The 27,478-nt window shown below is 36.2% G+C and overlaps 1 protein-coding gene and 2 long non-coding RNA genes across 3 annotated transcripts; 2 read left to right on the forward strand and 1 right to left on the reverse strand.

The window, feature by feature from the left end:
* The first annotated feature begins 331 nt into the window (after nucleotides 1-331).
* LOC147488857 (uncharacterized) lies at nucleotides 332-2,145 on the forward strand. Its single transcript, XM_086573089.1, has one exon. It carries the CDS (start codon nucleotides 991-993, stop codon nucleotides 1,912-1,914), a length of 924 nt encoding a protein of 307 aa, XP_086429215.1. The 5' UTR covers nucleotides 332-990; the 3' UTR covers nucleotides 1,915-2,145.
* A 7,981-nt stretch (nucleotides 2,146-10,126) lies between these two features.
* Nucleotides 10,127-11,571, reverse strand: LOC147488858 (uncharacterized). The gene is made up of 2 exons (XR_015201885.1): nucleotides 11,368-11,571; nucleotides 10,127-11,086 (listed from the first exon to the last, which is right to left on the reverse strand). It is a non-coding gene; the product is annotated as an uncharacterized LOC147488858 (long non-coding RNA).
* Nucleotides 11,572-17,994: 6,423 nt separating this feature from the next.
* Nucleotides 17,995-19,087, forward strand: LOC147488859 (uncharacterized). The gene is made up of 4 exons (XR_015200809.1): nucleotides 17,995-18,126; nucleotides 18,208-18,255; nucleotides 18,520-18,680; nucleotides 18,924-19,087. It is a non-coding gene; the product is annotated as an uncharacterized LOC147488859 (long non-coding RNA).
* Nucleotides 19,088-27,478: the final 8,391 nt, after the last annotated feature.

Genomic DNA, 27,478 nt, shown 5'->3' on the forward strand with positions numbered 1-27,478 from the left:
TCAACACGGGCAGAACTTCCGAAAGCTGTATCTTTGGACTGAGACCTCGGAATTAGACCTACCATACGCCAAAATAACCGGCTCGGAACAAACTTTCTATTGGTCTAAGCTTTGATCCAATCAGAAGAGCAAAAGTGAATGAAAAGACTATTGAAGTCATTTCCAACTGAAAACCCCTTTATGAACTGAAGTGATGAAATTTTGGGCTCGATTTTTCGGCCCAAAACATGGCTCCTAAGCCCATGCATGAAATTGTGGATCTAGCCTCTTCTATATAAAGAGGACTAAGGCTTAGCTCTTAAGTTACTTAGTTACTTAGTTAGATAATTTATAAACTAAGTTTTTTTTTAATTCAATACTTGGTTACAATTTATAAACTAAGTTTTTTTTTAATTCAATACTTGGTTACGAACGACTAGACACAAAAAATCTCTGAAGGACCGAAAGAAGAAGCGCAAAAGGAGATACTCTTTATCTGTTTCCGGAAGCTCGGATGACTCGAGTTCTGATTCCTATTCTTCTTCTAGTGATTCTGATTCTTCGCCATCAGACTCAAGCTCTAGTGATGGAAGGCGTAGGAGGAAGAAAACATCAAAAACAAATAGCCATAGACGTGGTAGGAAAAAGTGGGATGTGCGAAGGGAGAGGAGGAGAAGACGCCACAATAAAAGATCAAAACGCAAGTCTAAAAGGGGTTCTGATAGCTCAAGTGATTTGGAGACTGATAGCGGCATCAGCGAATCTGATGATGACGTAGCTCATCCTCAAGAATCTGCTCCTGCAGCCTTCATAAATTCTTTGCGTGATGAGATAAAATCTTCCGAAGATCCCGCCGTAGACAAGCATCCACCTCAGCCAATCTCTAGAAAAGCAGATATTGATCAGCAAAAGAAAGATGGACTGAAGCTTGCTAAAGACGATTCATCACATGAAGAGGGTGAGTTTGCCCAAGAAAAAGGAGATCATCTGAACAATGGGCACGACACAGAAATGAAATCGGATAAAATTGCAAATAAATACCCTGATTCAGACAATGAGTCTAGCAAATCCAGGAGTTCGAGTCCAACTCCTAAAAGGTACCAAAGTACTAGCCCAAGGAGAAGTTCAGGTACTAGTCCCAGAAGAAGTCCGAGGAAAAGTTCGAGGTTGCGAAGTATCAGTCCAGCTGGACGATACAACAGGCAAACCAATAGAAGTTATTCAGGGAGTCCAAGAAGGAGCCCTCCCCGTAAAGCCCCTGAGCCTCCTGTTGCTAGTAGTCGCCGGAGTTTGTCTAGAAGTCGTTCTCCAGATGGCAATCCGAAACGTATAAGAAGAGGGCGTGGCTTCACTGAGCGTTATGCTTCTGCACGTAAATATCGGACTCCATCTCCTGAGCGTTCACCTCCTAGGCCCTACCGTTATGGAGGAAGGAATATTCAAGAACGAAACCGGGATAGGTATTCTGGCTATAGAGGTTATCGTGAACGCTCGCCACTAAGACGGATCTGGAGTCCACCTAGACGCAGGAGTCCCGCCAGATACCAAAGCAGGAGAAGTCGAAGTAGAAGCATCTCCCGCAGCCCACGTCATTCTAACGGCCGTGTCAGGGATCATAGCCGGAGCCCAAGACATAGTCGAAGTTCAGTTGATGGACGGTCTTCAGTGAGTGAGAGGCTCCAGTCACGACTTGGCCCCCGTGGAGGTGAAAGCCACCCTTCAGATAAGAAACGTTCAAGGTCAAGATCAAAGTCTCCGTCGAGATCAAGGAGCAGAAGCTTATCCAGGTCTGCTTCCTCTGCTGATGGCAGTCCCCGCAAGCCTGTTGAAAAGGCAGAGCTACAGTCTCCTAGCAGATCTAGATCCAGTTCTCCAGTTGGGAACAGGGGTCTGGTTTCTTATGGAGATTTGAGTCCTGACATTGGGGAGGGTTAGTTTTGAAGCTAGTGTGAACTGACGAGTATATCTCGAGGTTGTACTTTGATGACTGGACAGATGTTCTGCTGCGTCCTCTTTTCGTGATTGGGTTTTCTCTTGTCGTGACTTGTGACTAAGCTGAGCTTGCTAATGTAGTATGGGGTCATTTTTGCTGCAATTTTTACTACGCTGAGTTTGCTTCCGGCCCAGTAGAAAAACGACACGTTTCAATAAATAACAGTTCCAAAATTCATTCCGTTTCTCAACCAAAAAGTCAACATATTTTTATTCTTAGTACTGCACTGCACTGTTGCTGCCCTATGCTAACCTAGTAAAAGACAAAACAAAAATAACCAAAACAAAACTAGCAAAAGGACAAAATAAAAATTGAAACTGGACAGAAGAGTGGAGGACTTCGTTGTTTGTTTTTTTTTAAGTGATTAAACTGTTTAAAGTGTAGTCGTCTCTATTAGCGCTTTAGTGCGCGCCTTATTAAATGAAATTAAAATTTTATATGACATAATTTATCACGATTTTATAACCAAACAATATAATCAATTTTATAAAATTGTAAACATGTCAACCACTCAGCAACACCCGTAAAAATCACAAATCGTTTTGACAGTAGTCAATAAAAACGTAAGTAATATGTAAAATTACGTGCCCCACAAAATGGGCCTCATTTTTGCTTTTTTTTACGACGCTCGGTTTGCTTCTGGCCGAATCCAATACTACCACGTGGTCATTGAAACGGAATCAAAATTTGAATCTGTTTCACATGAGAGGGAATCAATGTTACGTTTGACTTTGTCAGTGTCCAGTTTATACATGCCACCACAAGCCCACCATACAAAAAAATGTTTTGATAGAAAGTTCTTCTAGAAAGAAACCAAACAAATGGTGTGTAGCTGTCCCACGTCTCACGCCCAAAGCCCCAAATTTACCCAAACATTTAGAGTTCTTTAAAAGCATTTTGTGAATTGTGATTTGCCCCAATTAATGAATTAAAACATAAAACTATGTATAACTAAAATAATAATAATAATAATATACAATTTTAAAATAGTCATAGTTCTAATAGTGGACCATTTTTAAAAGTCACGTCAAAAAATAATATTAAGTAAATGAAAAATAAAAACAAAAAAGTGTTCCAAAACGTAAAAAATTAATAATAGTTAAATACATTCTTGAAGACCATTATATTGAATTTGGGTTTGTTTTCTCGACATAAGTTAACTAATCAAAAATTAAAATTAAATACAAGTGCAAACTAGCAAAATTGGTAAAACATATGAATAATGATACCAGAGGTGTGAGGCTTAAACCCCCGCCAATATCATTGAGTTACAAATCTCATTTAAATATCAAGAAATTGGTCCCAATGCCCAATTTTGGGGAAAATAAAATCTAGAGGACACGGTTTTTTGTGAGTAACTCACAAGGACAAATTTTGGGGAAAAGTAACTTATGAACCCACTATTTCAAAATTAGTAACCCTCAAGGACAAAATAAGTAGGCCCCGCCTTTTTATATTTTTTTAAAATGTCAGTTATACCTTTCCGTGAAAATAATCATCAAGGACAAATGACCCGAATTTAAAATAAATATTTTCCGATTTTACCCTTTCTGTCATTTTACTATGAACAAACATTCATTTGGGTATGAACATTGAATGTTCATGTATAGACATTGAATGTTCATAGTCCATACATGAACATTCAATGTCCATACATAAACATTAAATGTTTATAGTCCTTGGGTATGAACATTGATTGGGTATGGGTATGAACATTGAATATTCATACTAAATACACCGGGTCGTTTCGTTTGGGCCGGGACGTTAATTATTTTGCGTAAGGGGTATACTTGACATTTCATCTACCCGATCTGTTTTTTATTTCGCGTCAAGGGTATACTTGACCTTTCATCTACCCCGTCCTTGTGAGTTACAAAAATAAAAAGGTGTCTTTGAGAGTTACTTTTTCGACATTTTTGTCCTTGAGAGTCACTCCCTGTCTAAATATACATGGTATGTTTGATAACAATGTTTCGCCACGAAGAGTTGCCTTTTTTTGAAAAAATAAAATAAAAATATACTTTGCCACATTTGTTTCATTTTATGTCTCGCAACAAATATTGCCAGAATTCACCCATTATAAGTGATACTACACGAAAGAAAAAAAAAAAAACAATAGCTAAGTCCCAAAATATTTAAGTATGTGATTAGCTTCAAACTTTGAGTCTCAATTTGTCACACCCCGAATTTCGACAAAATTGGAAAACAATATTTGTGCGATCCTGCGGCAGGTGCTTGCCGTTAGTGTTTTGTGTGTATTTAATGGAATGGTGCTAATACCTTTGAATTGGTTAAAGGGGTGCTAGTCCCATTTATGAGGGTGTCAATACCGTGGCCCTTTAGTAATACATTCTCTCTCTTTTTTCAGTAATTTTAGTAATATATTCTTTAAGACTATTGAATTTGGATTTGTATTTTCGACATATGTTAATTTTAAATATAAGATGTGTGTTTGATAACAATTGTTTCGCCGCATAGAGTTGTCTTTCTTATAATACTCTACTCGGGTAACTTGATAACCATTAATAGATATACAATTGTTCATATCAAACTCAAATGAAAAAATGGTAAAATTTTTATAAATAAAAAAAAATGAAAAAGAGACGATATGATTATAGTTCTTTTGAAACGGAATATCGGAATTCCACTGAATATTTCGGTTTTTAGAGATATCGAAAAATTAAGGTCAATGTTAGTTCCTGCAAAATTTTAAAATCAACCATAATTACGGTTTTAAAGTTGTCGGAATTTCAAGAATTTTGAAATCTTGAACGAGAATAAACGAATATGGTTTATCATTGGATTAATATAATATTCACCACTAGACCTTACCCATAATGGTTTAAAGTCAGTGTAGTCCAGGCGTGGAAAAACACACACCTTATCATCATCATTTACAATTTTTTTTTTTTTTTTTTTTAGTACACTTTTTACATATTACTTACGTTTTTACTGACTACTGTCAAAACGATTTGTGATTTTTACGGGTGTTGCTGAGTGGTTGACATGTTTACAATTTTATAAAATTGATTATATTGTTTGGTTATAAAATCATGATAAATTATGTTATATAAAATTTTAATTTCATTTTTTTTAATTACTGCACACCTCACTTTAATAAGGCGCGCACTAAAGCGCTAATAGAGACGGCTACACTTTAAACAGTTTAATCACTTTAAAAAAAAACAAACAACGAAGTCCTCCACTCTTCTGTCCAGTTTCAATTTTTATTTTGTCCTTTTGCTAGTTTTGTTTTGGTTATTTTTGTTTTGTCTTTTACTAGGCTAGCATAGGGCAGCAACAGTGCAGTGCAGTACTAAGAATAAAAATATGTTGACTTTTTGGTTGAGAAACGGAATGAATTTTGGAGCTGTTATTTATTGAAACGTGTCGTTTTTCTACTCGGCCGGAAGCAAACTCAGCGTAGGAAAAATTGCAGCAAAAATGACCCCAATGTAGTATCCCGATATTAATATCTTTGAATATGTGGCTCTCAATTTGTTGGCTTCTGCACTAAATTACCCCGATTATTCAATCAGATGTCTGTGCTTATCTAAAAAAAAAAAGTTTTAGTTTGTCTTAATTTCATAATTAGTTAGTTATAAACTCAAATTCTAAATTAGTTTTAATTCATTTTGAATCATTAGACTATTGTTCATTAGATTAATAAAATAATTGTTATTCATTCAATAATGTCTTGTTCTTATTGTTCTTATTTCAGAAATGATAGTTTAATGACTCAAGACTAAACCTCCATTAGAAGGGTTTGAGGAAGCCTTAATGATGACTTGATTTTTGTTAGCGTAGATATAGTTGTAATGTTCTATTCTACTCTAGAAAGTAATTAGTTCACTATGAGAATGAGTTTGATTGCTTCACATGCTAGTTATTAGTTGGTAGAGATTACAATGAATAATTAGGGATTATAAATATCCAACTTTTACGTGAAAACGTAAAGATTAGGATTACAACGAGTTTTATGCTAGTTTATTAAGTCGAATCAAGGTGGAATCAAATTCCCCTAATTCCTTCTCATATTGTCATTTTAGTATTGAACTGCCATCATTTCATTTATCACATCTTGATTAGTTAATTCACCATCGTAGTTAAATTCAAATCCATTACTCTCACGATTTTGTTAGGATACATAAACTAGGAAACGTTACATTTTAAACGAGCTAGGAGTGGAACGAATTCTCTATCCAAATATTGCATTGATAACGAGAATAGATAACTTTGATAATTTAGCAATAAGAAAACCATTTAGTTTTACTTACATTTGAGTTTAATTACTTATTCATAGGTAAAACTATCGTTTTTCCTTTTATCAGGCGTCAGCTGGAAAAAAGAGAGAAAAGAGGGGAGAACAATGACGACGCGGCTTGATCCCCCAATAAGGGTACATAGACAACCCAAATGAGTTCAACCGATCAATTCAAATCATGATATCATGAGTTCAAACGATATATATATATATATATATCGAGCAGGTTCCGTTTACCATATTTTTTATACCATAGTTTATACCATGCCCCCACACCTTTACCTACAACGTGAATTATATCTTAGTTTTTTGTGGATGTGTTCAACTAACCATAAAGATCACCTCTATGAAATTTCACATCATTTGATAATGTTTAAGTATGTCAAAAGATGATTGCAAAATTGAAATATCTGAACCATTAAAAAAAAAATCAAAGTTTACAACAATTTTTAACTAGGTTATAGATTTCCAAAAGAGATGAATTTTTGTGGAGATGTTATCTATGGTTAGTAGATCACATCCATAAATTTTTAGCACTTAATTCATCTTGTAAGGGGGTGTGGTATAAACTACAGTATAAAAAGTATGGTAAACGGAACATATATATATATATAAGGTTAGAGGGTATGAAAACGGTTCATACATCTATAACATAGTTTTCGAAGCTAACCAGCTCAACTAGAGTTTTCAGCTAAGGGAAAAACACAAGATCAATCCACTTCCTATTGTAGTTGGATTGGTTTATTGGTATATATATGCGTGTATTGTTGGGCTTAAAGCGCTTGATCTAACCCAAATGGGTTCAGCTGATCAATTCAAATCATGATTTCCTCATCTTCCTCATCAAACTGAGAAAGTCTAATATATATGAGGTTAAAGGGTATGAAAACAGTCCATACATCTATAGCATAGTTTTCGAAGCTGGCCAACTCAACTGGAGTTTTCGGCTAAGGGAATGAAAAACACATGACACAAGCAATGCAGAAGATTTAAACCACATTTTATGGCACTGTCCATTTGCCAAACATATGTGGAACTGGGTAGCCTCCAAGTTTAAGACACGAGCAGACTTCAACAGCTTCAATGCGGTAGTGAATTAGTTGAGAAATACGAGTAGTTTAACAAAAGACTTGTGGAATACAAGTGTGGTAGCTGGCATGGTGTCGTTATGGAAGCATAGGAACAAAATCTGTTTCAAAGAGGAGATGGTATCTCTAAGTAAATGTCAAATATTCATTTCAAGTCAAGTGAGCTATGTAAGGCAGTTTTCTAAAGGCCACATGTGGGATAATGGATATGACAAAGAAGTTGCAATGAACTGGGGTGTTCTGATCAAGTTAGGTAGAGCTCCAAAGATGATAGAATGTGAGTGGCTGGCTCCTCATGGCGACATCATCAAGATTAACTCTGACGGTGCCTCACGTGGTAATCCAGGCAACGCTGGCATAGGTTCTGTTTTCAGAACTATTAATTGCTTAATTCTTATGGTGCTGGCTAAGGGAATAGGTGGTGGCAACAAACTATATAGCTGAATGCAACGCTATAGTTGAACAGTGGAGGTGGCTATTGCTCAGAATTGGTGCTCTCTATGGATTGAATCGAACTCAATGCCTGCAGTGAAGGCCTTTGCCTCGAGCAACATCCCATGGAACCTTATTGCTAGATGGCTATAATGCAAAACTAGAATGAATTATTGCTTGATCTCTCACTTGGAGAGAAGGGGAATTTGCACCAGACTTGGCAGCAAAATTTGGTGCGAGTCTTGACAAGGATTTTTTATTTGGTGTATGAAGGGAGACCTGTGGTTGTATAAATGGGAGGTTCGTGGAATGAAGTACTATAGATTTGAATGATCTAAGGATGGTGTGTATTGCATACAACCATCCCAAACTCCTTGTAACTTTTTTTTTTTCGCTACAAGTCACACATTTATATAATATAGAATTATAGGGTACACTGAAAGTTTGAGCAACACTTTGGTAAAGTACTCATGTCATAGGAACTATAAGCCCATTTAGCTAGATCATGAGCTTCACCATTAAAATATCTTCTTAACCATCTAAAATATGAAAACTTAAACTTATTAGCAGTTCTGATAATTGTTTTCGTAATGCTTTGTAAAAACCAAGCAATACTAGACTTCTGGGAGCTCAAACTGTTGATAACGTTGATGTTGTCCCCCTCAAAAAGAAATTTTCCTCCTCTTAAGTGTTAAGCGCCAGACTTTCATCAAGCACCTCGGTACGCAAGAAGTTCACTCTCCTCTGTTGACTTTGCTGTGAATCTCCTCACTGCAGCAGCAAGTAAAGCTCCTTCTTGATTCCAATTAGCCATAGCAGCAACAGATCCTGACAGAGATCTCTTATTGAAAGCAGCGTCAAACCTAATATTTACATAATCAGGTATTTGAGCGGTGTTACTTATATGATAATGTAAAGTAGATATATTATTATTGTTACTAGTAGATGTTGAATACCTGTTTCACTTAAAGAAGCTTTAGTGAAAAACAGTAAATCATCAACATATAGTAAATGAGCAATGGGAGGAGCATCCTTCCTAATTTTAATACCATGTACAGCATGATCATTTTCAGCTTTATTAATCATGCGAGAAAGAGCTTCAGAAATAAAAATAAAGAGATAATGAGATAAAGGATCCCCTTGTCTCAATCCCCTTCGAGGGAATAACTGTTCCAAGGGAGAACCATTAAGGAGCACTTTAAAAGAAACAGAAGATAAACATTAATTAATAAAAGTTCTCCATTTTTCACAAAAACCAAGTTTTTCAAAATATTATTTAGAAAAGACCACGCTACTCTATCATAAGCCTTAGTCATATCAAGTTTTAAAGCTACGTACCCAGCCTTCCTTCTTCTTATACATGTTATTCATGTTGTAAAACACCTCACTAGCAAGGCCTATGTTATCCCCTATATTCCTACCCTTAACAGATGCCCCTTGGATAGGATACACTATTTTATGGTATTTCTTTAATTCCTAAAATTTCCTCTCCTTAACATATTTCAAAATTTAGACCTATCAGCCATTGCAATTTTGTTTATAAAATTATTTCAAAACTTTTAGCTAATAGATCAAACTCCTTGTAACTGTACTTTCTAGTTTCATTAATACAATTTTTTCTTATCCAGTAAAAACAAACACACACACTTCCTATTTCCTATTGTAGTGGGATTGGTTTATTAGTTTATCTTGATGTTCTAAAAAACGCTAGGCGGTAGTCGGGCGGTGGGAGAACGCCTAGCGCCTAGGCCTTCTAGGAAGTGTCTAGATGGACTAGGTGCTAGGTGGTTTTTTTTTTCCTAATATATATAGTAATACATACATATACTACAAGAAATGAAGAAAATCATTTACCATAACTCAAAAAATAAACACAAACAAAAATCCTTATTACAAAAATGCGTAATAGTTGAGGAATATTGACTTTATATAAAAACATACTATTTGTTATAATGACATATAATTTACATTAGACTTAAGTATTTTAAACTCATTCAAATCTTAAACCTACAAAGGCCTTTATTTTTCGACATTTAATCATTCAAAAAAAAAAAAAAAACTTGACTGGACCGCCTAGACCGCCTAATCGGTCCGCCTAGACCCGCCTAGTCTGTCCACCGATTTTTTAAATGACTAGGGCCTAGACGAGTCGGTTGGGCACCGCCTAGCACCTAGAGACCGCCTAGGCCGCCTAGACCGATTTTTAGAACAGTGAGTTTATGCATGTATTGCTGGGCTTAGAGCGCTTAGCTTGGAGGGAAAACCTGTGGGAGCAAAAAGTCTCTCACACGAGAGGGTTGACAAATTTAATTTATTCACCATAAATATATCAAATACAATTCGAAGTAATTATTAATGTACAAGCTGAAGTAGATTCAGACGTACTTATTCACATATTACAGACAAGCAAGCAATCACTCTGAACACGGATACAATTAACAAATTATGCGGTAGCCTTCATTAGATACCACAACCCCATATCAGGAAGAGCACGATGGTCTCACTGTGAAAGTAAGGACCCAATTAAGCACGTAAATGCAGTCGTTGGATCTCCACTAATAATAGAGACTATTAGCTTTAGGACTAGTTTTGCAATCTTCGAATACTTACTAACCCTTCCACTCGAACCACTTTGTTGTGTGATTTGGAGATTGGGAACCGCAGTGATTTCCATTGCTAAGTTATTAATCTCAATCTCGCTGAAGTACCCTTTCTTCCAGTTCTCAACAACCATATCTTTCACACACCCACATGAATATGATACTCCTTATCTGTGGATCTGTATGACCAGCCTTTGATCTTACCCCAAAGTTTTGTACGTCGACACTTAACACACTTTGACGATATGTTCTCATTGAGATGTAGTTCCAACCCGTCGCCTTGTAAAATATACGGTAGATTAGCACAACAGGGATGCAAGTCATATCCAGTTTTGTGGCAGTGGTACACAAACCCTTGGATGTCCCTTGTACAAGCATCACAAAATCTGTCACACCTACTAGGTGCACTTTCAAGGAACTCGAAAGTACAATTTTCGTAGAAAGAGTGAGACAAAGAACCGGAAGCTAATGCACAATCCATGTGGAGATCATAGTTACATTCTTCACATCTGTATCTAGGTCCCCACCCAGGTTCCTTACAACCATCACATTTATAAGGTGTTTTATCGTGCTCTAGGATAAGATTGTGATCGTGGCTAAAATTCTTTATATTCGTTAAAAGCATGCCTTTTAGAGAGTAGCAGTCTTGCGCATGCAATAGCAACTTACACCACTATATATGATAGATGATCGAACTTATATGGTGGTTCTATGCCAAAGCTACGTTGTCCTGCAATCAACATCAAATTCAAAATCAGTTCTATCTATGTTTCACATATATTCCAAAAGACATAGCGCGCATACATGCGCATGTTTACTTCACACGTTATATGTCTGCACACATGGACAACTACGTATGTTTTTTTTATCATATATATAACATGAAAAAAACATATATTTTTTCTTTTTAATTTTGTTTCAACATGCGTCCAATATTGTAATCAAATAAAAGCAAGCTAGCTAGAATAACATTCAGCATCATATATTGGTGTACAAGCTTATGGAAATTACCAATCCAAGGAACGAAGGCGGCTCAAAAAAATCAAATGAAAACCAGCTTTCTGGACATCACTAATAGTGATTTAGATCACAACGCAAAAAGTTGAAACAAATATATGGATGCAGTTATTTCTTGGACAAAAAATCCGAAAAATTTATTTAGGTTCAAAATCACGGTATATTGATGTTATCTCTGCTAGTAACTTGCTAAGTCATGAACAACAGAGAGATCAACTTAGTATATATAGAAACTTGTACATGATACAACCACATATTATATAAGTTAACCGACATAGGTGACAAGAATAATCTTCCGTGTTTGTACTGTGAACGTCCATGGCTACTTCCTTAGTCTATTTAAAGAAAAAAATATAAATATTTTGAACTAACATTACAATCTACATGGTATCCGTATCATACATGACATTTTACTGGAAGCTGGCCTTGATTTTCTTTCGGTTGTATCTCTGTGGAAGTTAAGAACTTGAGGTGAAGTCAAGGAAGCAAAGTGTGTACCAGTGTACGTGGTGATAACATAAACCTTCCACATATAAAAATTAAGTCAACCTTAAGTCAAAACGTGATTCGTACGATAATAAGCATTTTTGTTATCATTGAGTCAACAATCAATAAGATAATGTTATCCAACGAATTTAACAAGAGAAAGATCCAAGAAAGGAATTTGCAGTCTGAGTGAACGCGAAAATTAGATACAGGTTAAAAAACGCGCCTATCCTCATTTGGGCTAAACTATGGATATGGCCCACCTTAAAGTCCAGGTTCAAGAAATGGGGCCTAGGTTGGGCTTTAAAGTGGGTTAAACTTAGGAATCTGGTTACCTCTTGAGCTAGAAAACGAGTGAACTATTTTTTCGAATTTGTCGAAAGCAAAGAGATCAAATGAATCACAAATTCGGAGGAGGGAAGCAACCGACAGGAACACCATCCCTTGGATGGTCGTGTGTCGTGGTCATTGCTTCACTTCTTGCTGGTGCGTCTGTCGTCCACAACATCTTCAAGCCTGATCTGGTACCCTTTTCACTCAATGCTGCCTAACATACGTTTGTGAAAATGCCTAATTCATCTCATGCTAGCTACATTTATACTTACTGTTAGTTAGTTGAGTTTTCATTAACTGTGTAGACATTGCCGCCCTTGGAAAGCGTTGGAGCTGGTAACAACGACCAGCAGGAGAAACAATGAGTCTTCTAATTACCGGGTTTTTGTTTTCTCAAAGTTGAATTTTGGAATCATATCAAACCAAGTCATGTAGTATACAATGTTTAATTATAAGAGCCAATGTGTGAGGGAGGCATTTAGTCACGCTGTAAATTACGCTGATACCCAGTATTACTATTTTGTGAATTTGCTTTTATTTTTTCCGTTACTTTTTGTGGTTTGATTCTCAAAATAAGATTTATATTTAACGGAATGTGCTGAGAAATGTACTGATAGAAGATATGGAGCAAATTCATGATAAGATTACCAGTACGAAGTTTTGGTGAACATCCAAAAAGTCCAAACATCTGCCAGTATAATTGGATATTATGATGGCATCAAGTTTCAGGATCACAACACAAACTATAGCATTGCTTGAAGCCTTGAAGAGGGTTTCACCACACATTAGGCATTACACATTCAGTGAACTGCATAATTTGTGAAATCCTGCAAACTCCCTTGGCTTGTGCTGTACTGCTGTGCTACAAAACTAGCGCAATAAAGCATTTGATTGCATAATTCAGGCTGCATGGTGTTTTCCTGGACGGGACAACTGTTTTCCCAGTCTGGTTAAGATCTTTGTAGATCCCATGGCCTTTTTTTCTAGGTAGTTTAATTGGGCACTAATCAAATTGGATTGGGCAACCCAAAAAAAAAAAAAAAATTTACAAGGTTGCTATATTACAAGTTTATCATCAAAGTCCAAGTCCAACAACCAATTCAACCGGTCTTGCCATAACGAAACTCTCGGGTCGTTTGAGTGTACACTCAAACGGTCTCGCCATGTCGTTCTAAGATTGTCATATTACAAGTTTGTCATCAAAGCCTAAGCCTAACAACCAATTCAACCGGTCTCGCCATAACGAAACCCTCGGGTCGTTTGAGTGTACACTCAAACAGTCTCGTCATATCGTTCTATTGTACATGCACGCAATCTGAGCTTGTCGTTTGAGAATTGGCTCTCTGGAATCTCTATGAAACGGTCTAAGCGTGCTGTTTGAGTGTACATTCAAACGGTACCACCATATCGTTTGAGTGTACACTCAAACGACTTACCCATATCGTTTAAGATAGAGCTCTCTGTTTTTTCCATGGAACGGTCTGACCATGTCGTTTGTTATCACATGTAAGCGGTATGGCTGACTCATTTGGGGCTTCTATGGGGCGACAAGGGGGAGTCGTTTGAACTAAAATAATTGAGAAGTTCTAAACCAAGGAAATTCCTTATTAACCAATAATTAGCCGGATTAACCAATAAAAATTGATTACATAAACACCAATTACACTTTTCTTATACATAAACACCGAACACTTTTCTTATAATATAAATCATTAATTGATCATAATTGTACAATAATTTATTTAAACAATGATCTGCAAAATTGAATTAGTAATGATCAATTATCAACACATCCCAATTGAATTAGCAAAATTGAAATCCGATTTAAAAAATTGGGTTAGGAATAACACAATTAGTTGTACCAACACAATTACATACACTCTGCACTCTTTATCTGTTATGACATAATATCTATATAACCAATTTAAAACATGTAATCAAACATGCCAAAATCTAAAATAATAATTTGTTTTATATCTAAATTTTTTATTTTTCATTTTTTTTTTCAATTGTGAATCAAAAACTAGTTTGCGATTTGGGGTTTGGGGTTTAGGGTTTAGAGTTCAGGATTTACAAATTTCGTACCAACATATTTCACTCAATTATTTGAAATAATAATTTGTTTTATATCTAAACTTTAAACTTGTTATTTTTTATTTTCTTTTTCAAATTGTGAATCGTAAACTAGTTTGGGGGTTTAGGGTTTACAAATTTCGTACCAACATATTTCACTCAATTATTCGAAATAATAATTTGTTTTATATATAAACTTGTTGTTTTCCATTTTCTTTTTCAAATTGTGAATCATAAACTAGTTCGGGGTTTAGATAGGGTTTAGGGTTCAGGGTTTACAAATTTCATACCGACATAAAAAAAAATTAATTTCAAATATATTTCACTCAATTATCCAAATCTAAAATAATAATTTGTTTTATATCTAAACTTGTTATTTTTCATTTTTTTTTTTCAATTGTGAATAATAAACTAGTTTGGGGTTTAGGGTTTACAAACATATTTCACTCAATTATTCGAAATATATCAAAATTTCAAATATCTCTACATAGAATACTCAAGTTTCTCATTTACTCCTTACTCTTTTTTTCATACTCAATCAAATACTCAAGTTTCTCATTTACTCCTTACAATTTTCATACTCAATCAAAATCCAATCAAAATCCTAAATGAAACACGAAGATAAAGAAGAAGCATTTGAGGTAATGCTTGAGGTGCAACAACAAATTAGAGAAAGAGAAAATAGAAGAAATATTGAAGGTGAAAAACAACCAATAGAAAGTGAAGAATTGGCAAAAAATGTTGAAGGTGAAGGTGAAGAAGTTGAAGAAATAAAAGATGCGACTAGTCGAGCAAATGAGATGCCGAGAAATCGTCGACGATAAAGACAACCAAACCTAAATAATGTGGTAACACTTTATTAGAATGAATACAAAACACTTGATTGATTGAATAAATGAATGAATCTACAAGAGATGATTGATTAGAATGAATACAAAACACTTGAATGAATGAATCAACAACATTTAGAACCCGAGCCCAAACGACACCTCTGGGTCGTTTAGGGACTCTAGCAACCAACATGGTTGGGTCGTTTGGACCCTCTATGGAACTACATCACTAGGTCGTTTAGGGACCCTATTGGTCGATGTGGCTAGGTCGTTTGGACTAAATTTAGTGAGAAGTTCATTTTTTTTGGTGACTTTGAAATCCCTCATTATACAAATTGCTTTAGACTCTTGTTTTATTATATATGTAGGATCATTTGCCATGATCCAAGAACTGATCATCTGCAAACTCGAATGACGTGGATTATCAACCGATTTTAAGTGACATAATAGAAATATTTACTACGAAAGAGGTATGATGGAGTAGGCATTGATTTCATTTTTTTTTTCTAAATGTAATTTTATTAGTGTATTAATAATAGTTATTGTTTTTTATGTGTTTAGGTCTTTCATACATGTAGCGAGGCAATTGGTTGGGCAACCGCTAGAGGAAAACAAGTTAATGTGGTTGTGGTAATTAAAAAGTCGAAGTATGCTAAGGGAAACCGAGTAGCAAGATTGAATTTGGCTTATGAATGCTCGGGTGTGTATCGGTCACACAAGAAAGAAGGCGAATGGAGGGATAATAAGAGAAAGTCGGGAACCAAGAAATCGGGATGTCCATTTAAGTTAAAAGGTGTTTTCCAACGCGACACTGTCGATAGTTGGAAAATATAAGTTAGAAATGGTATTCACAACTATGTATTGGCGAAGACCCTTGAATGACATGCATTTACTACTCGTCTGACCGTTCCAGAGTTCGAGTACTTGTTAGAGATGAGTAAGTGTGGAATAAAGCATAAACAAATTTTAGATTCTATCAAGAATATGTATCATGAAAACATATCTAGTATATCCCAAGTCTACACTGCAAGGCAGAAGGTGAGGATATTGGATATAAACAGTCTCACACAATTACAGAGATTGCGTGAGTTGTTAGCAAAAGAACATTATTTTGAAGAGTTGAGAGAGGATGAGAATACCAATGAGATAATGGGGTTGTTATGGGCCCATCTAGATCGGATTTTTCCAATAGTTTTCATGTTAGACGCTACCTACAAAACTAATAGGTATCGGTGGCCTTTCGTACAGTATGTTGGGGTGAGTTCAACGTGGAAGTCTTTCACTGTGTGTCAGGTGCTATTTCAGTCTGAAACAACAGTCGACTATGAGTGAGCCCTGCATCAGTTTAGTGGCTTGTTTGGTGACAGAAGCCCATCCGTGATCATGTCTGACAGGGACTTGGCCCTGATGAGTGCCGCTGATAAAGTTTTCCCTAATGCACATAAGCATCTATGTAGATGGCATATCGCTATGTGCGTCCTTTCAAAATATTACCATATTTTTCCAAGCACAAAACTTGTAGAGAAGGCTCAGTTCTCGTGGAATATTGTAGTCAAATCGAAGATAGAGGTTATTTTACAGCGTAGATGGGATGCTTTGGAAAAATATTATAGGGTTGAGTACTCTAATTTTGTTAGTTATTTGCGAGAAACTTGTTTTCCTCACAGGAATCGATTCGTATCACTACACCATAACAGCACATTTGTGACACTAGCCATTTTTGAATTGTGATGGCATATTGGCGTCAGAAATGTTATGACGGTAATTTGGCGTCTGCAATTGATGAAAATCGTCAGAAAGATACTAAAATTTACTTGATTTAATTCTGAAATTTATTCTAAAACAAACCCATGCCTAGTTGGCGTCAGAACTAAGGCACGTGTTATGTCACGCACCTTCAAAGGGCAGCTCTCGTAAATTTGTAACAAAGTTATATCGATCTCGTCTCCTCCATTTTTTTGAAGAAGAACAAGAAACCCAAACCTCCCCCCACCAAAACTTCTTCATCTTCTTTTAAAGCTGTGACACTTCTCTATTGGCGAAGAGTCTTAATCACATCCATAATTACTGGTTTGGTATGTCCAGATCTCTCTCTCTCTCTCGCTCTCTCTCTCTTTGAATTTTGAAACCCCTAATTTCAAAACCCTCAATTTCTCTGAAATTAAAAACAATGGTTGTTCAATTTGGTTATTTTTTTGATTAATTGAAGGTTCTCATAAATTGATTTTAGGGTTTAATGTCAATTTCAAGCTTCACTTGATTTGGAGTTTCGCACAACAGCGGCAAGGTTTAATCATATTGGCGAAACTTCAGTTCTCGTAAATCTATTATATTCTTTAGAACATCATTTTGATGATTCTGTATGTTAGATGATTTGGAAATCACAAATGACTCTAATTTTTAACGCTTCATTATTTTTTATATTTAAATGAGTGGTGAATGATACTTTTTATGTGGATAGAAACTCAATAACTTAGCCCAAGACTCAGTTCCCATGTCATCCCAATTAATCTTTCATATTTCAGTTCTTATTTCATCACACCTTGGAACAAATTAATTGGATTCATCAAAAGCCCTTTATTGACTCTCGTATCTAAAATCTAGCAGACTTAAACAAATTGATACATCTCTATCAGTAGCCTCTGGCTACCCCAGCTCCACTTGTAGTATACGTCCACACTTGGCTTGTGATTGGAGGGTTATCTTCTTATATTTTGTTTATGTAGACGTGAGTATATTATATAGTGTTATCTCTCCGGTGAAGAATCTCGTGCCATATCTCATTTAGGTTAGAGAACTCATTTTTTGGTGATTTTTTACTCTGACAGTGCCCAGTTTTAACATTTGGTGTAATTTATTACTACGGTCTGGTAGAATTTTAATGGTTGTCAGATGAGTGCAATGTATATTTCCTCAATTCTATGTATTTCACTTCTCCAACTTCAACCTGTATGCCCTGACATCTTTCTTCTTCATGGTACAGGACGACTCGTATCTGCAAAGTTACATTAGCACCATTGGAGTTTACTTTGTAAGTGGGGATCTTACCTCTGAGCTTACTTTTGGCATAAATATAACTTACCAACAATATTCTCCTGTTTGCAACATGTAGAAAATACGCACTGTGGAGCAGAATGGAAAGACCATTAAACTTCAGATCGTAAGTTTTTATTTATTCTAAGTTGGTATCTGCACATAATAGTTAAAAATGTAGTTAGGTTAAAGATTTACAGGTTATGTACTTGTTCCTAAATCAGTTAGGTTAAGGATGATAAATTTGATTTGGTGTCGTGATGTAAATTCCTAGCAGAAAATGCTTGTAAAAAAATGAGAAGAAGAAGTGTGTGGGCTCTGTTTGATAAGGGTGGCGTCCTTATGTCATTTTTTTGGCTAATATGTTGAATTTTGTTGTCGGTGTATATAGTTCAAAGGTGGCAGTTCTCATTCGGTTCTGAAGAGTTTGGAAATGAAATTAAATGTTTTTAGGATTACTAGTAGTACTGAAACAGTTCAAGTGACTGGTGTTGTTAGGTCTCCAAAGAAAGCTTCATCGTCGAGAACTGGAAGTGGTAATTTAGAATGCAGGTGATTTTGCTTGGACTCTGGCTTTTTAAATTTGTGGTTTACTGATTATCATATGCTCTTTCAGCTTTATATAAATATGAAATAACTTATAATGTGTTGTTTTATAAACAATGAACACTTGCTTAGATGGTTATAGTGCATGTCTTCAATGTGACATTGCGCGTGGCCGAGGTTCAATTGCTCGTGGGTGTGGCAAGTTTTTGAAGTTTTTTCTCAAGTTTCCAATCATATTTTTGTTTTCAGGTGTTCCATGAAAGATTAAGTATCACGTTGCCTTCTGTGAGAGGAATCTAGCTTTCTTTGTGGTAATCCTGGATGTTCTTGGCTATGTAGCAAGTGTTTCAAATTCTATAACACCTAGGCTGATTTCGATTAGTGCTTGGCATTGTTGTGTTAATGAAAAATCATTGATTTCCTGCTGCCACCACTAGTGTATGCTGGTGCCACATTCCTCTTTGGTTTCCCTGATATGGTCTTAATAGCTATTTTCTTCATTTAAAATATGTAGCATGTGTTACGTTTGTATATTTGTTGTGAAGGTGTTGTCCCTCCCTTGCAAGCAGGGTATTGTCCCTCCCTTGTCGGTTGCGCGCTCATATCGTCAAATGAAGCATTTCAATTACAATGCACTGATTTGTACGGCAAGCCTTGTTTAACTTACTTTGTGAGCACGAATTGAGTGTGTTCATTTTCTAATGAATATCTATATAATCTTTTGCAACCTCTTATTTAATCAAACACAACACTTTCTGAAACCATAGGCTAGGTAGTTGTTACACAACTATTGGTGCCACTACAATCCAACAGAAGCAAGCGAGTACTTAAGTAGGTCTACCATAATTCACAGGTCCATGATGCTCATGGTGGGTTTGTGCCAACCTTTGGCCATAGATATAGTCAGGTCAGATTCTTGTAAAATTTATTTTCTCTATGCATGAGTATAGTTTGTATGTAATGTCTAGGCTTAATTGGTCTTTGAGTTGATCTATTGCATTCAGTTCTTGTCATGTTTGCGGTTGAAACCCCCCCCCCCCTCCTTTTTTTTCTGTTTTAACCCTTAAATTTGATGGTTGAAAGTCGGACACAATATGTTTATGTGACAATCACTGATTTCCTGCTGCCACCACTAGTGTATGCTGCTGCCACATTCCTCTTTGGTTTCCCTGATATGGTCTTAATAGCTATTTTCTTCATTTAAAATATGTAGCATGTGTTACGTTTGTACATTTGTTGTGAAGGTGTTGTCCCTCCCTTGTCGGTTGCGCGCTCATATCGTCAAATGAAGCATTTCAATTACAATGCACTGATTTGTACGGCAAGCCTTGTTTAACTTACTTTGTGAGCACGAATTGAGTGTGTTCATTTTCTAATGAATATCTATATAATCTTTTGCAACCTCTTATTTAATCAAACACAACACTTTCTGAAACCATAGGCTAGGTAGTTGTTACACAACTATTGGTGCCACTACAATCCAACAGAAGCAAGCGAGTACTTAAGTAGGTCTACCATAATTCACAGGTCCATGATGCTCATGGTGGGTTTGTGCCAACCTTTGGCCATAGATATAGTCAGGTCAGATTCTTGTAAAATTTATTTTCTCTATGCATGAGTATAGTTTGTATGTAATGTCTAGGCTTAATTGGTCTTTGAGTTGATCTATTGCATTCGGTTCTTGTCATGTTTGCAGGTTGAACCCCCCTCCTTTTTTCTGTTTTAACCCTTAAATTTGATGGTTAAAAGTCGGACACAATATGTTTATGTGACTTTCTTTCTTTCTTTGTTTCTTGTGCAGCTTTTGATTTTTTTAGTGGAGAAACATAAAGGTTTCCGTTGGAGTGCTCGGAGTTGCCACTACCATATGGGTTATCTTTGACTTGCTTTAGTTCTATTTTCTGACTCTGGTGTGCAGTGTGCCATTGTTTGTGACTATCTTTAGCGCTCTTATTCCTCTATTCAAATGCCACCAGGTTTATCAATAAGTATGCAATTGTTTCCCTCATACTAATTGTTTCACTCAAACTAGGTAATTGTTTGGATTTAGTTTTTATATTCTTCATGAATATGCACTAATTTTGTATATCTGTAATTGTCGTAATTAGGCCTCCACCTCAAATCCCCAATGTTCATCTTCTTGAAAAACCTGTTAATTGTGCACTTTCTATGTTACGCGATATTGCTTTTGGACGAGATCTGAAGAAGTTTCTTTCTGTAAGTTGACTTCTCCATGTTGATTGTCTTGTTTAGACATGTATAATTGTATACTTTCCTTGTCTAAAAGTGGGTTCTCCTTCTTTAAGTTTGTCAAACTGAAGTGTGTGCACTTAATTGCAAGGGTGTCGTACTGTTAGGTAACTCATATGCTCAAGTCTTACTTGGGAGGGTAGAACATTTTGCGTGGCTGCAAAATTTGGAGATCAAAATTTTCAGAAACGTGTTCAAATACAACATGTTATTGCTTACTCCATATATGTTTTATTTTTCTCCACTCTTGTTGGTAGTCATCGTTATAATCATCGAATCGAATGTTCAAATTCTATCTATTCCATTAGAAAAGACACGTATAAGAGTATGTTATCTTATGTTAATTTCATGCTTAGTTTGCTACCTATTACTTTTGTCTTGTATGCAACCACCTCCTTCTAGTAATGAATGGGGATAGATTTGGAAAATGGGATCCTTTTATTTACGATGGGGGCACCATTTTATCTACTTGGTCTAGGAACAATGAAAGCAAGGAGTAAAATGCCTTTATTGATGAATTCATTAATCTTACTAAGGAGGACACTAATTAAGTCTTTATCTTCCAAAACAAAGGCTTTAACTTCTACTCTTTATATTTTTCTTTTTACACTATATTCTATTATCATTGTTGATTACACCTATCGCTATTGTATAGGTTTTAAATTTGGGAATGAATTTTGATGCATGTGGTAGTTTAGTCCTTGTCTTTTGTGAATATTGTAGTTGAAACTATTGGGCCCGAGATTTTGAAATTATTAGTTCTTTACAATTTTGTGATTTTATGCATGTAATCAATTACTTTGTGATCCTTCGCACCTTGTGATATTATTCTATTGATCGCTATTGTTGTTTCTTTTTCTTTGGATGCTTGTAAAGTTTGGTGAATTACTTTCATTGTTTATTTTTTGGTAGTCGCGTTTTGAGGAAAGTCATTTACCAATTTTTCTTTATTGTGTAGGGTTTTGGAGGCGATGAACTCTTTTCACTTTATTGGATTATAAGTTGGTGGAATGAGCTTTCTTGCTACAACAACTTAGATATTGTTTGAGATACTTTTGTAGTTAGAAAAGTATGTATTAAACAATTTGTGTAAGTGTGTACATATTTACAAATTTGAGAGTTATTATTTTGTAATTTTAATTTGTGTTATAGTGAAAGTTTAATTGTTGAATGTATACTAGTATTTTGTTGAGTGGATTGTTTTTTTTTAAATTAGTTGTCTCTTGGCTGGTTCTACATGGTGAAAGACTTATTGTAGGGTGTATGTTATTCATTTAGTGATATATATACTTAGTCAAATTTTGGTGATGGTTATTACTAAGATTTTTCTTGTGTATAATTACTTGTCAAGTCTTAATTATATTATGTGTTTGGGGTTTATGTGTTTGTATTTATGCAGGTGATTTTAGGGGGAAATATAAATATTAGGAAGGAAGTCAAAAACAAATATTTTTTTTAAAATAAATAATAATTTGTAACTTGTAGCGACTAGTAAGTTAGTAAAAATTTTAAAAAAAGACAAATTTATAATTACTGACGGTACTGAGGTGTTAATTTGTTTTGGCGCCAAGTTATAGCGCCAATTTTTTGGGCGATTCGAAAGTTCAATAGTGATGGCAATACACTATCAGTAATGCAAATTTAGTGACGGTGTACAAGCATTAGTAATACATATTTAGTGATGGCATACAAAGGCCGAGAAATATGTCAATTAGACGACATCTGCGCCACAAATATTTCTGACACCAACACAGTCGCCTAAATTCCAACGCCTCATAGGCGTCACAAAAAATATTTCTGACGCCTCTTAACCGTCACAAAAGTGCTGTTTTGTTGTAGTGTATGTTGTTGGACTGACCAACACATTCACTTTGGGAGTACAACAACCAATAGAGTTGAAGGGTCTCATGCTCAGGTGAAGCGTGTACTAGGAAATACAAACTGTCATGACTTTTTGAGTATGTTTAGCTTAATCCACCCGATTCTAGAGATCCAGATGTCCGAGATTAGAGCTACCTTCGAGAGGAGTATGATTGTAACTCAGCACCACCACCAGATTCCTTTGTTTCGTGAACTCAGAGGCCTTGTCTCACACAAATGTTTGAACTTGCTATTTGAAGAAATAGATACCCGCGTAAAATGTGTTAAAGATAGAGAGATCAGGTGTTAGTGTTATTTGCGCATGCGCCATGGACTGCCATATGCTCATGAATTAATTGAGTTTGAATAGCAAGAGCGGTCCATCCCATCCCTTTGACTGTTATTGACCCCTTTTGGAAAACATTGCCTGCTTCTCCCAATGTGTCAGTAGGTGTTGGTCCCGATGTTAGACCTTCTATCAACTTGTTCATGAAAATGTTTGCAATGGTTTCTGAAGAAGAGCAGAGGGCTATGATTAGGAAGCTTATGGAGATTGTCGTACATGGCTAGTATCGCCTCGTGAGGAAGCAAAAAACAAAGGTTGGTCGAGAAGTAGCTGCAAAAGAAAGCTTCCAACTGGAGATGAGAACTCTTCAAAGCGAGATTCATCTCATTTTGAACATACTTAATGTGACCATGAGGAGTGGGTCTCATCACAACAAAACACTACGCCCACCCAAAACACCCACACCACACCAAGAAATAAACCTTCTCCAAAAACACCAACCTAAAACACTCACACCACACCAAGAAAAAAACCTTCTCCAAAAACAACCATCCAAAACACCCACACCACACCAAGAAAGAAGGTTTCTCTAAAAACACCAAAAACAACCACACCAAGAAATAAGGCTTCTCCAAAAACAACCACACCACGAAATGTGAAAGATGGGATATACTTTGGAAAGGCGAGTGAGGGGTCCTAAGGATTATGGGTTGGATATTCCTGAAGAAATGCACAAATACATTGTTAGAGTCAATGACCATGTTGGCGATGGCAACTGCAGTTATAAAGCTTTGTGCATTGCATTAGAAAGAAGTCAAGAAGATTGGCCGCACATGAGAAAGGACTTGTACCAAGAGATTATTAACCACCTCCCCTTTTAATGTACTTTGTACAGTCAAAATGAGGTTGTTTATGTGAAAAAAATAATCCCACATGAAAAAAGTTACGTACCCTTAAATAAGTGGATGAGCATGCCCTTTGTTGAATATCTATTTGCTTCAAGATTTAATGTTGTCCTTCTACATTTAGGAAGTCGTCAGTGCTTCCTTATCATGCCACTGAGAACCCAAGAAAATCCTGAGAGAGTGAAAAAAGTGTTGGGTAGCACACATGTTGGTGGAAATCATTTTGTCAATGTTGAACTTGTTGAAGGTTGTCTGGTTCCTCCAATAATGCGTCAATGCCTTAGAGCTCGATATGATATTGTTGAAAGTTGGAATTTGGCATTCACAACAAGGCAATTGCAATTTATGGCTTTGAACATTCCCACTCTAATATGGGAAGACGAGCCCGTTAAAGACCTAACAGTACATGTTATCAACTAAGTTGTTTGTATGTTGTCGATATGATATTTTGATGTAATTTATAAATTCATTTTGACATGTTATTTTGATGTAATTTGGAACAAGTGTAATTTTATTTTATTTTTATGTTATTTGGAAATAATGTTTGGGCTTTTATTTAATTTGATTTGGAAATCGAGTGATCGACTAAGTTGATTCGGACAGGAATCGAGTGATTGACTAGGTTGTACAATGTTGTCAATATGATATTTTGATGTAATTTGGAATAAGTGTAATTTGATTTGATTTGATTTTACCCCAAACAACATGGTGAAGTCGTTTGACCTTTGAACCAAATGATCTGAACTGGTTGTTTGACCTTTGACCCAAACAGTCTAAGCTAGTCGTTTGAGACAGAGTTCTCTGTTTTTTCATGAAACGATCTGAGTTGGTCGACGTTTGGCCTTTAAACCAAATGATCTGAATTGGTCGTTTGACCTTTGAACCAAATGGTCTGAGCTGGTCGTTTGAGACAGAGTTCTCTGTTTTTTCATGAAACGATCTGAGATGGTCATTTGGGAATTCAAAGGAACGATGTGGCTGGGTCGTTTGAGCATTCAAGGAGACGACATGGCTAGGTCGTTTGGACAAAAAAAATTTAGAATTTCATTTTGTTTTACAACACTTTTATACCCAAAAAACAAACAAATTCCACTTTCAAAACATCAAATTCATATACACTTTCAAATTCATTTCAAAACATCAAATTCCACTTCAAACCACCAAATTCATATACATCAAATTCCACTTCAAACCATTAAATTGGATTCCAACATATGAAATTCATTTCCACATCAAATTCAAATCGCATACATTAAATTCCACTTCAAAATACATCAAATTCAAAATTACATAAATTACATCAAAATCAGAAGCCTCATTCAAAAATCAATTATGATAATTGTACCACCTACCACTGTACTTGCACCTAGTCAAGTTGTACGCCTCCTCGAACGAGGACCTTGGTTCTTCGGGAATATTATTCCCACCCAATTGCAATTGACTCAGACCTCTCTCTAGCAATTGACTCGTTTCATCGATGATGTTGTTCTGTCGAAATAAGAATGCAAAACAATTATTAATTATCATTTTAAAATACCGTAACCAAAACACAATTAGAAATTCATAATACTCACAATCGGTGCACAAGTGGGAAGTGTCTGCAGGGAGAAATTGATAGGAAGCCACTCGGGATTTACCAATCGAATGTGAGAATGCCTCACATACCACTCCATGTAGTTTGGATGGCACTCCCATGGATAAGTATAGATGGGTCATCGACTGTTGGGTTTGATCACGTGATTCTGCCACGACTCCTAATATACAGGCCCAACAGTTGTCAATATTTATTTCACTTCATACCCACGTCCGGCTACAGTCATTGTCGTGTAATTTGGTGTTGGAGGAGATGCGGGTATAAACTACACATGACCCTTGCAACGGCGTAAATCTCCACAACGTCAAAAAAATAGATGACTCCCTCAAAAAAGGCAATGTCATCGATCATGATAGCTCGACATTATCGTATGGGCGTAATCAACCTTAAACAAAATAAAATGTGTCATTAATCACATACTCAAATAATCAATTACTAAAAAAAAAATTGAAACAAATTGAAATACTTACAATGAACACCGTCATATCATCAATTATCGCCGATAATAATTTGCAATGCATGACATTGGTACTCATAATAGTACCGCACAGCTTCGTGGTCTAAGAACATGCGACCCGACCCAACTTATACTCCAAGTTTGGGATTGACCTGAATAACGGGAAGTACTCATAGATCCACGCCTAGATATATACACACACACAGCTTAGCATACTAATAGAATAATATATTTAACATTAAAAAGAATCTGCAAAATATTTAAGTTTTACATATAGAAGAGTCAGGAAGCCCGAAACACCTTTCACCTTCGCATACGTGGCAATCCCAAGTCCTCTATATAGAAAGGCCAAAATTGCTGCATCCCACACATACTCGCCGATCTCACTGAATTTCAACAACAGCCTCAAATAATAAACAAGCACTCCAGTCCCAGACTTGTCGGTGAAGATGGTGCATCGAAAGAGAAACAGTAGATAAGCAATTACATCTTGTTGTACCTCCACCAAAGTCGACACCTTCCCCTTTACATTCCTATCTTTATCCTTATCGCGGACCTTCCCAGCAAACTGGCTCCGCAGGAATTCCAGCCTTACCTTTGAATGAATAGGCTTGCGTCCATCTCCGCTTTAATCACAGGCAACGAAACACCCAGAGCACGATGTAGGAGACTATTAGCTCCGATTGTTCACGCGAGTCAACTCTGTGTTCCCTCATACTGCTCTGCCTCTAATCGCGACGCCTAGGATTTGGGAGACATCATCTAAAGTCACAATCATCTCCCCAAATGGCATATGGAAGGTGTTGTTCTCTAGATGCCACCTCTCCAGAAACGCAGAGACCAACGCCGGATCTTGATGTTTGTAACACCCAAATACCAGATCATAAAACCCAGTCCTCTTAAGCTTATTTTCAAATCTAGGAGATCTTTTGAACTCATTCTTAAGATCCCATTGGCTTAACTTAGATAGATGTGGAACACACTTCAACACTCCGCGCTCCACTTGAAACAACAAAGACTCAATGAGGAGAAGCAAAAGGTTTTGTGAAGACAAAGGAAAATCAAGATACTAAGTCTATGATAATACCTTATTTTCCCAAACATCACGAGCCACATGCACCGAATAGTCATACAGAAGCTCTAACTCAGTAGGGCCACCGCCATATACACCTTGTGTGTACTCCAAATCATCCTTAGATTTTCTCACATAGTATACCACTGGAGGTGCTTCGACTTCGACCGGTGCTTCAACTTCCATCAATTTTTCCAAATCATCATCCTCCTTATCATTGTCATCCTCTTCATCACCCTCCTCATCAGCAGACTCTTCCCCATCATCTCCATCCTCACCTGAGTCATCCCCATCATCTTCCCCATCATTTTCAACTACACTTTTCCCACGATCCATTGCTATATTTACATCTATATCTAAATCTTTATCTATATCATCTA

The sequence above is a fragment of the Coptis chinensis genome, chromosome 7 (genome assembly GCF_015680905.1).
Source record: "Coptis chinensis isolate HL-2020 chromosome 7, ASM1568090v1, whole genome shotgun sequence".
NCBI classification, from domain to species: domain Eukaryota; kingdom Viridiplantae; phylum Streptophyta; class Magnoliopsida; order Ranunculales; family Ranunculaceae; genus Coptis; species Coptis chinensis.

What these genes read in the sequence shown, in the direction of transcription:
- LOC147488857 (XM_086573089.1), top strand. Translation starts at nt 991, where the DNA reads ATGAAATCGGATAAAATTGCAAATAAATACCCTGATTCAGACAATGAG.